This window comes from Notothenia coriiceps, unplaced genomic scaffold (genome assembly GCF_000735185.1).
Source record: "Notothenia coriiceps isolate Sejong01 unplaced genomic scaffold, NC01 NC01_scaffold00004071, whole genome shotgun sequence".
Lineage (NCBI taxonomy): Eukaryota > Metazoa > Chordata > Actinopteri > Perciformes > Nototheniidae > Notothenia > Notothenia coriiceps.
The window spans coordinates 149,545-160,547 of record NW_011336772.1 but is presented as its reverse complement, the minus strand read 5'-3'; the positions used below and the strand labels follow the sequence as shown (position 1 = coordinate 160,547).

At 47.2% G+C, this 11,003-nt stretch overlaps 1 protein-coding gene across 3 annotated transcripts in view; it reads left to right on the top strand.

Moving 5' to 3' along the window:
• nhsl1b (NHS-like 1b) overlaps positions 1-11,003 on the top strand; it is a 52,961-nt gene that overhangs the window by 36,938 nt on the left and 5,020 nt on the right. For 2 of the 3 annotated variants that reach the window (XM_010767139.1, XM_010767138.1), the window contains exons 4-6: positions 3,294-3,498; positions 5,583-5,714; positions 7,477-10,743. In XM_010767139.1, the coding sequence (XP_010765441.1) occupies positions 3,294-3,498; positions 5,583-5,714; positions 7,477-10,743 (3,604 nt within the window). The remainder of the gene's footprint in view (positions 1-3,293; positions 3,499-5,582; positions 5,715-7,476; positions 10,744-11,003) is intronic. The other variant, XM_010767140.1, reaches the window with a different exon arrangement.

The following is an 11,003-nucleotide window of genomic DNA, read 5'->3' as shown; positions in this document are numbered from 1 at the left end:
AATGATTTTACTTAAAGGGGACCTATCATGCAAAATGCACTTTGTGATGACTTTTATACAGTACATGTGTCCCCCCGGTGCGTCGGGGAACTCACGCAGCGTCAGAAAATAAAACCCTCTCTCTTTTCTTCCGTACCCAAATTTTATAAAAACGGGTGTACAACGAGTGGATACAGATTTCCATCCAAACTGACGTGTCCATCCGAACTGACGTGTCCATCCGAACTGACGTGTCCATCCGAACTGACCTGCAGCGGACCCACAGAAAGTTGCTATCAGAAACAATGCCTAACGTGTTTTGGACGTAATCTCGTCTTTGTTTACATTAGCAAGCCTCGCTAACACTCAGAGCTAACCTGTAGAGCACATGTGTTTAAAAAGCAGGAAATTAAAAAAGAACTCACCTTATGATAAACCCACAAGACAAAAAGCATTTGAGCTCCATACTGTTTCAGAAATAATCTTTGATGTGGTTTAGAACAGAATGGCGTTTTATCACAGCAGAATTTAACTTTATCTCCGTTATATCAGGCATTAGCTCCGCCTCCTCTTCTTTCTTTTTTTTCAAGCTAAGGACCCAAAATCTGCGTTTCTCTAACAGGGCTGCAAAAGAGGGGTTTGAGCAGTATGAGGCATGGCTACAATGGGTGATCTGTTTGGTATTTTGAAAAAAATACTTCACAGACATGTTTTGTATAGGTATGGCCCTACAATATATGTTTCAAATATAGCATGATAGGTCCACTTTAAAGAACAAGCACTAAGGCTTTTTTGTTGGGGCTGTCAGCATGCATTATGAAAAAGTATAGTTAAATTATAACTTTAACGTAATTGCCTCTCATTCTCTGGCCTGTCATCATTTTCAGGCAGAGCTGGATGTACTGTATAGACAGAATAAACTGTTGCTGGCTTCAGTCTTTCCTTTATAATGTGTAGAAAATAAGAAGAGTGATTGAAATAGGAAAATAACAAGGCAAACGGACAAAAGTGGATTTATTGCTCTTTTTACTGGCGGACCATTAGTGTGTACTGACATTCTCCTCATTTGTATTTCTCACACACAATTCGATATGAGTGGTCCTGAGAGGATCACAGGGGGTTTCACTGTTATGATCAGGGTCTCCTTTGTTCCCCAGAGCCCCTCGTTGTTAGCCGCTCTCTTCATGCTTGCCCCCTGACCTTCATAATATCCTGTCGTTTTTCTAAACTGTCCACTTCCATCTCTCGTTATCTGTCTTTCTACTTTCGGCTGTTTGTCCCTCTTCCATTCACTTCCTGTTGTCCTGGGGAAAGTGAGCATAACTTTGCCTGACAGCAGCTTCAGAGGGAGAAACAGGACCGCAGGTTGAGCCACAAAGCAAAATAACAAGCTACCAAACTATTGCTGAGATCCTTTCTTTATACCCTCCCCCTTTTCTGCCTCCTCTTGTTATTTATTTATCCATCCATCCATGCATGGTTTGTATGAAAGCACAAATAGCCGACCTTTCTTTTTAAAGCTTGGGACTGTCAGGATGAACTGTAATGGACATAGGGATTTATTTCTGGATGTCTTTTTTTTACCAGTAACTTTCAGACTCTGACAAACAAAATCACACTGAAAGCTCAACCTGTTCCAGATACAGTCGGGAAAATGTTAGGTAGTGAAGTCTAAATAAGTTTGCTTTGCTTTTTGTGTCTACTCTACTGGCTTTTGAAATCTTAACCTGTCTTTACTCATGATTCAAAACAATGATTTCAAAACCTCAAATGGACACTGACAGCAAACTGTAAAAAGCTAGTTTACTGTTGACTAACTGCTCAATTTCAAGCGTGAATGGCGCAGTAAACTGTAGTTGTCTGTTTGCTTCTCTGCAGTAAATTCTGCTTCAGATGGAGGACTGTTAGTGTGTGAGACGCAGTTTAATGCATGAGTGATTCTCTCTCTTTTTCCGCACGGTTGCTCTGCTTTTATCTTGCCATCTTTAAAACGCTCTGTCGGGTTAACTCTGAAAGATGTGTCTGTGTGTGAAAGTGTGTTAATGTGTGTGGGTTTCCATGTGGGTTTGATTGTTTGTGAAACATGTTTACAGCATACAACACAAGCATCTAAAGTCCCTTACACACCAAGCCGATTTCGGCCGTCGATAGATGTCGGGCCGTCGATGAGCGTCGTGTCGCCCTACTCAGATTGGTGTGTCTTTTCGGCCGTGCCGACACCTTCCGCCGCCGATTCAACATGTTGAATCGGGAGGCTGTCGGCTAAAGGCCGTCGGCCAAATAAATCACTCTGATTGGCTGTTCAGCTTAGCGAATCAGTGCATGAGAAGCGAAACGGAAGTTAGGGACCCAAACAAACTATTAAGAAGGCAAATCTGAGATTTTATTTAACTCCAGCTCTCGACACAGGTTCGGGAAAGTGTTGAAGTGTGTTCATACTAGGGCTGCACGATATATCGTGTCGTGGCGATAATCGCGGTATGCGCATGCGCGATACTCACGTCGCGTGGACGTGCGATTTTTTCTTTTTGGACTTGCGATATTAAGTAGGTAAATTAACTCCAAACACGTCATGTTACAATTATTTTGCTGCTGGAAAACTTGCTCGGCTCTCATGTCAGTGGTACTTGAGTGTGTGACATGCAGGCTCTGCATGCACAGCAAGCCACCAATCACAATCAAATCTCCAAAGCAAACGGACCCGGTGATTAGAGGTAAAAACACTGAATAAAGTAGTTTCATGTGTTTCTCCAGGGCAGTTTGGCGCTGCTAACCGAGCTAGCTCAGCTTGTTGCTCTGATAACTTAAGATCCAGACGTCCGTGACTAAAATCCTTCATCCGGTTAAATATAGTTAAAAAAATACCAATTGCATTAAAGTTCAAGAAAGCCTGGTTTGCGGGGAAAAAAACGGTCTTTTCTTCAATTCCTGTATGTTTTCTTATCGCAATATATATCGCAGGGGGGGGGGAAATCGCAATGTCAGTTTTTTCGAATATCGTGCAGCCCTAGTCCATACGTGTCAATATAGTCTGTACAGTCTGCCACATACCGCTCTACTCCATTCTATAATATTGTATTCCCACTCTAATTGTGTTCGGTTTTAATTTAATATCACAAAATGTGTTTTCCAATGTCTTTCATCTCTTTTCCTGTGCATCTCCTGTCACTTTCATTACCGTATTTCCTTTTTTCCATACTCTTCTGTACATTTCCTCTCTTCCTGTTTCTATCTCTCTTTTCAATCCCTTTCTCTATCTCCTTGCTCCTCTTCAAGTTATACATCTTGTTAACCCATTCTTTTTCTGTCTTTAGTCCACAGCATCATCAGCGGAGGACGACAAATCTCAGCTGTCCATGAGGCCCCAAACCCCCCAGGAAGGCGTTGAGGGAGAGGAGGGGTACAAGGTTGACGGAAAGATTGTATGGAACAAGGGCGCACCCCTCCCCACCCCGGAGCAGAAGATGAGGCTGGCGGCTCAGGCCGTAGCCACAGACATCGTTGCTATCAACGTCACAGGTATGACCTCTTCGCAAACCTCTGTCACATAACCATTCTTTTCCCATCTCTCAATCAGTAGCGAGTAGCGACCAGCTACCAGTGTTTGTAGTGGAAAACAAATCTCCTGATCCTCTAGTTTCATACAAAAAAGCAACGTAGAAAGATTTAACTACTAGATCTGGTCTCAATCATCCCCTGGTGTCTAGTTCAGTAACATTAACCCCACTCCTCCCATCATACATTGTGTTTTGTTTGTTATCAAGGAACTTTCTGACTTTTTAAAACATTTTAAATCACTGAGACTTTGATGAAAAGATCAACATTATTTTACAGTCTTTTATTTGTTTTAAATTAGATTACAAGGTCAAAGCCTAGAATACAGCTGCAACTTATATACAGCAGTTGAGGTAGATGGGAAATGTCAGTAGTTTTTATGTCAGAGTATTGGACAAATGAATACAAATGATGACCTGGTGGTGGCGCTATACTATGAACCAGCTATCATGTTTATTGAAATACAGTTTTTAATAATTTCAAAACTGCCATATTAACATATGAAATCTTCAGATTCTACTGGTCTTCTCATCTAAATCTCAGGAAGGAAGCAAAATGGAATGAGCCAAACAGGCAAAATGTCAGACTGTTCCTTTAATTAACCCTCTGTGGATGAGTGGATTATAGACTGATCAATTACTGTATCCATGCATCCACACAGGAAAAACCTGTATGTGTCAGTCTGTCTGCCTCTCCTCCTGCACCCCCGTGTATATTCTCTCCTTCCATCATGCTCCATGCAGACTGACCTTCACCTTCCTTTATGCGCGTGTGAGCGAGTGTCTGTGTGCAGAAATGGTTTGACAGCTCCTCCAAGGGTCAAGGCTTTTCACTGACTTGATGTCAGATCACAGGGCGTTTGATAGATGAACACAGCGAAACGTGGCGATGCAATACCCCTGTTTGCATGTCACCATTTTCTGCGCTATCGACCACACACACAAAGAAATAACATCTCATTCTGCCAGTTCTGGTCATTAAGAATACACTGTAGCATGTCTGATGCTTCACGAAGACATTTCGTATGACATATAAACAGATGAGCATCACCTCAAACGCAGTTCAGTATCAACCTCTACATTTAAAGTGTTGTCAAAGGGAATACAGCTGCAATCCTGTCGTCCTTCAGACACTAATGACTGCTTAATGTGGTCCCACTCCACATAAAGCACTCATCTCCTGTCACTTTACATTACTCAGAAAGAGAGAGGAAACACACACACACATACTGACACACGGAGAGAGATCAGGGATTTTTCTGCCCCTCATATCAATTTCTATTTCCCTAACGCCTGCTGGCTGTCACCAGCTAGCCAAATAGCAGAAGGGAGAGCAGAAGGAAGAATGTTACTCTTCCTTCAGGGAGGATGGGTTGAAAGTGAGGAGGATGAATGTGTGTGCGTGCATGCTCCTACTCATATCTGTTCTGTGCATGTGTATTTTTGTGATAAGAGCATGTATTTTACATCTCACATTTCTCACATATATGTTAACACCTCAGTTGGGAATCATCAGAAACCTTCAGATTAAATGTGTACTTTTTATTTTTGAAGCCAGTGTTTCCATTAATGGCCATTATATTTGGCTGGTGGAAGAAGAGTTAAGGGGTCAGCTCACCCTAATAATAGTCAAACAATTTAACTTTCTTTTCTTTTTTTGCTTTATAATACAATGCAGAATTTTTAATGTGGTATTTGCCCAGAATTGGTTAGCCTATTAGAATGGAATTTGATTTGTGGCGCACGCGTTGATTTACCAGCCTTTCAAAATCCTGTATTGATTGGGCAATAGTTGAAACTACATATTAGTCCTTACAAAACTCAAACTTGGGCAAAGAAAGACAAAACGATATGCCTAGCTAGATACCACTGAAGGGAACTGTTTTATTACATTTGGTTAAACTGACAATTAAGGTCTCTACCTGCTGCATGTTAAAACTGAAAAACACAAAAAGCATTCTGCATGTTGTTGAGTTTGTTCCTTTCAACTAACCGACTGCTCTTTGCCTGTGTGTCCGCCTGCGTTGTTCTCGCCCTCCCGGCTACCAGGGGCCGTGTTTGACCGGCAGGCCACCGTCCGGCGCTCCCTCATTAACTCGGACACCGTGTCCCGCCGGCCCAAGAAGGTCAAACGCAGAAAGACTATATCAGGGCTGCCTGACAACTTCAACCATGAGCTAGGTATGGATCACTGTGGGGATATATGTTGCCCTGTACTGTCCACAGACCTGTACCAACACTCTGGACCAGCATCCCTCCTTCTTTCACTACTTACTATAACCTTACTCACTATGCATTTTTGCCTAATCCATTAACTTTAAACATTAAGTGGAGAATGAACTCACCCCACCAGTATTTTCTGAGAAGGGGAGGGAGAAAATGTCACATGCAAGTCCAAAGTGTTGGATCGGGGCCCTGCAGATGTTCAGCTGTTTCAGTTCTTCATACAGAGTGTCCTCATTTGCTCTCCTCCACCCTTTTGAACTGTACGCACAACCAGGGACCCATTATGACATTCTTTTCACTTGTATTATTTCCCCCCTTTTTTGTCCTTAAATTTGCATTTATTTAATCTCATTTTAGATGTTTTTCTCATGTCAGATAATAAAGGTTAAGTGCAGTACCATTGTTATATACATATTGTGCTATAATCGTTCAGCTTAACTATCGGCTGTGCTGCTTCTGTGAATTGTGTCTTTAAATTGTGTCTCTGTGCCTTAATCCTAGGGCTATATATTGATAATCTAGCATGTGTCCCATGTGTTTTTATACTTACCAACATGTACTGATTATGAGACCCTGATCAAGGAAAACCGTCCCCCCCCCAACCCTCATCATTTTACAAAACATATAACCCTCAAGCGCTCCAAACAGATGAGGGTTAAATAACAAATATGAAGCTCCAGTAGACTCCTTTCCTTAGTCACACAGCTGAGAGGGGTGTTAAGCGTGCGCTAAGCTTACTAAGCTGACACTGCTGTGCTGGCTGATGTTTATTTACACATCTCTGATCTGTAGGACAGCAGACATATTTAAGGTAATGTCATTTCTCTTTGCGATAACCAAGGCTGATATTAAAGGAGCTTTAGAGTCTGGTTAGTGACCAGCTGACGACAGCCTCTGAATGTCATGATTACTGGGCCGGGGTAATTGTCCCAGTGCTTCATCCCTCCCTCTCCTTGTACAAGAGCTGCCTGCAAAAGTAGACCTGCAGCTTAATCTATCGCAGCAGCAGCAGCAGCCAAGCTGTCACTCCAGCTTTTAGCAAAGGAGGAAGAGAGTGTATGTGTGGTTCAGAGAGAGAGAGAGAGAGAGAGAGAAAAAAGAGGACGCAAGAGTGTTTGTATGTTTTGGAATACGAGCATCAACAGGAGAGGCACCACAGATGGGAGACACAATAGACATCATCTCCCGTTTTACAACTCGTTCTTCAAATTGTTTGTTTACAAGCCGGTATGTTCGGTGTGTGTGTCTTTGTGATATCTGCATTTCTGTGTGTCTCAATGTCTATCTGCAAATGCTGTATGCTCTGTCCTGTGTCAGTGCATGACCATGTCAACACTGTGTATGTCCGTGTCCATGTATGCATTAGTTGGCTGCCTCGCAACTAAACAGCTGCCTGTCCTGGACCCCACGGTATAATTCGCTTTTCTGTCGGACTGAGCCAGACTAGGAGAGGAAGCTTAGTGAGGAGTCTTTCTGTCTCCCCTCATATCCTTTCCTCCTTAACGAAGAAGACCAGGAGTTATTAACGCATGTGACGGTTACAGAAAATCTAATTAATTAGCCTCCATGTGACCACAGTTTAGCTGTCCAGGCAGAAGAGCAGAAGCATTGTGGCTGAAGTTTTAAGAGGGGAGATATGCTTAGTGGTGCTCGAAGAGAAAACAAGGTATTCTGATCAATAATAACATGTTTTATTTCCCCCCCCCTTTGACAACAGCAAAAGGAGATCTCCGACCGCATTCCATGTTCATCCCGGGACAGTACTCCACCTTGGGCAGAGTTGGGAGCGTCAACTCGATGCTCCGACATTCGGTCACCAGAGACTCCGGCTGCCAGACAGAAGACGTGAAGGTTGTGCCCCCGTCCATGAGGAGGATCCGGGCTCAGAGAGGACAGGGGATCGCGGCTCAAATGGCCGGCATTTCTGCTTCCTCCTCAACAGGAAGTATATCCATCTCGAGCAGTGACAGCTCGGGGATCATGATGCTGCCGCAGTACAACAGAGATCTTTCCCGTTTTCACAGTCTGCCTCGACCGGGGGCCAGAGTGTCTCTCAGTGCGGACCCCATCTATAGCAGCACCCCCATCAAGTCAGAGGAGCAAACTACGCCTCAGAGGCAGATTGGGAGGCTGCAGGTTGACGACACGGTGGTGCACATGAGAAATGCCCCAAGGACAGGCACCCTTCCCCGGCCCAAGTCTCAGGAGCTGAGGGGGGTGAAAGCCAGTGATTGGGGGGGCGGCCCGGCATGTGTGGTCTCCCCACATGCTGCCTATTCCACCTCCCTCCTCCCCAACGCCACCCTGTCCAGCTCCTCTGAGGTCATTATGCTCAACACCTCTGGTCCCTCCCCTTCCTCATCTTACCCCACAGCTCGTCCGCTCAGTCTGGCTTCCTCCACCAACACAAACCCCATGAGCCCCAGCCCAACCTCTTTTACCCACAGTTCCACCTGCCCAGCCTTGGCCACCTCGACCCCCACTCACCCACTAAGGGATGGCGGTCTGGTGGTCACAGCACCGGCCAGCGAGTTGGGGCACTCTGACAGTAGTATACACAGCCGCAGCACCTTGGCTCCCACGCCGCCCTCCGGACTGCCAGAGGAACAGTGGATCTACGACACGCCAGAAAACATGGTGCTTCCACACCGCACCTTGACCTCCAGCTGCTCCACTCCCATAAACCAGCTGTACGGCAGCCTGGACCACTCCTCCAGGACTACTACTGACTCCAGCTCCCTCTATTCCCAAGACAATGACGGATACTACACCTCCATGCACATGGACTCAGGCCTGCGCTCTCGCAGCCATGGCAGTGGGCACGGAGCGGCGCCTGCACGGGCCACCAGGCACAGCATGTACGAGTGCCGGGAGATGGCCAATCAGGAAGACACTGGAAGCTTGTACAGTGATCGCTCGCTGTCACGGAGCATCTCACTCCGCAAGTCCAAGAAGCCTCCGCTGCCTCCAGCTCGCACAGACTCTCTCAGACGTAAGACCTCTGTGAAAAAGCCCCTCGGAGGCGTAAGCGCCATCAGCGGTGCTAAGGAGCCAAACGGAGCCATGCTCAATGAGACTCTAATTGCCAGCTTGCAGCAGAGCCTGCAGATGGGGCTGAGAGGAGGGAAGGGGATAGGGGCTTCGCCTTCCTCGCCCTCTCACAGCCCATGCAGCGACTACGATGACCCTTGGGTGCTGCGGCCACGCAGTCAGAGTAGCACCAGTGCATGTAGCTCTGCAGCGTCGCTTGTAGCTAATGCCAACTGTGGCGGCGTGTCTAGCGTGTATTCGCTCTGCCATGTGACGCCTGCTCAAAGCGACACCAGCAGCTTGCGCTCAGACTATGCTGATTCCTGGGGCTACTACATGGACTACCCGCGTAACCAAGGAGACCAGAGGGCACACTCCCCTCAGGCTCATGGCACAAACAACATGTTGGCCGAGGCTCACCCCGGAGAGTTAAACAATGGAGGTGAGATCCTGAACGGCAGCCAGGCGCCTGGAGCTCCAGGGCAGGAGGGAGGCGTGGCAGCGAAGCCCAAGATGTCCACCTCCTCCCCGGACCGGGTGCACAGACTGACCTCGCCGTCCAGCGGCTACTCCAGCCAGTCCAACACCCCCACAGCTGGGACCCCCGTCCCCTCGTTCATCAGGTCCATGTCTCCCTCGGGGACCCGGCCCAGGCCCAGGGTGCCCGAGAGGAAGTCCTCTCTCCTCTCCTCTGTGTCCATGTCCTCCTCTTCCACCTCCCTCTCCTCCAACACCTCCGACTCAATCAAAAGCTTCGGACCTCCTCCCCCACCACCTCCACCCTTGTCACTCCTCTCCTCCTCAGCTCCCACCACCCCTCTGAGCCCAACTCCATCCTTTCCTCCCCCTCTACCGCCAAGCTCCATCGCAGGCCCCCCTCCTCCTCCAGCTCCCCCGTTACCAACCACTCCCCAGGGTCAAACACAGAGCCCACCCCCTGCTTCCTCCACCTCCCCTGATTTCCCCCCTCCTCCATCCCCTGATACACTATTCCCCTCCAGTTCATCCTTCAATGGGAGCTTCAGTCCTCCCCCTCCACCTCCCCCGCCTATCCCCTCTATGGGGCCCCCTCCACCTCCTCCATTGCCTGCTTTTGTTCCACCTTTCTCCTCCCCAGCCTTTCCTAAAGCAGCTCTCTCCACCAGCCCTACGAAGTCACCTAATCCCCTGGTCACCCCGTTTGCGCTGCAGAGCGTTCAGCTCCGCTCTGTCAGGCGGCCAGAGAAGGAGATGAACGGCACGTCAGGCCACAGCAAAGCTCCGGGAACAGGGCTGGACCTCCTTCAGGGTCTCAAGCCCCTACAGAAGTCTCACTCCCTGGAGCATCCCACTATGCTGTCAAACGGCTCCCTAGAAGAAGAAGATTCTCGTAACTCCTCACCATCCCCTGTCTCAAAGCTCTTAGAACACTTCCCTTTTGACTTCAGTATCACAGAAGACACGACAGATAGTGCTGTCCTAAATGGACAATCTGAGGATCAGAGTTACTTTGTCTTACACAGAAGAGAAAAAGCAGAAGAGCAGAATGTATTGCCAAGCCCCCCACAGAGCTCTGACAGCTCCCCTGTCAAACAGAAGCCCCCAGTCGTCTCCAAGAAACCCAAAATGTCTTTACTCCACCAATTTAGCCCCCAACCAATCATTGAACAGATTCCATCTCAGCATGAGGGCACAACCAGCCCGTTACAGACAGAAGACCAAGTGGATGCGCTGCAAAGAGAAATGAAAGAAGATAACAAAAGTGAGCAACAGGAAGAAGAGGAAACTTCAGAGACCTCCGAGGTTCAAGCTAAGAGCCGTGACACACCTGCTGCTGCTGCTGCTGCCGGCCAATCAAGTCCTGACCATGCGGTGTATACCAATGGAGAGGCTCGCGATGAGGAAGAGGAAGAGGAGGAGGGAGATGGAACAAGTAGCACGACTGGGTCCGTCAGCTCCAAGGAGGACGACACAGGTGAGTTTTACAGAAACCATTTTACTCTCTAATGTTTTTTTATTAAAAAAAAAAACAACTCATTTTAGATTCAGGCCGCTGTGAAACGAGTGTTGCCCTCCGAAGCAAAGCGTCCAAACTTCAAACCTCAAGCTTTTCAAAACTGTGAAAATCGCTCAGGAGCCGCAGCTTATCTCTGGGACAGCCTCCTCTCTGACTCTCCCTGCTACATTTCATATGCAGAGATCTCTTGTGGTTACTGTCCCTTCCTTTTCCCTGCA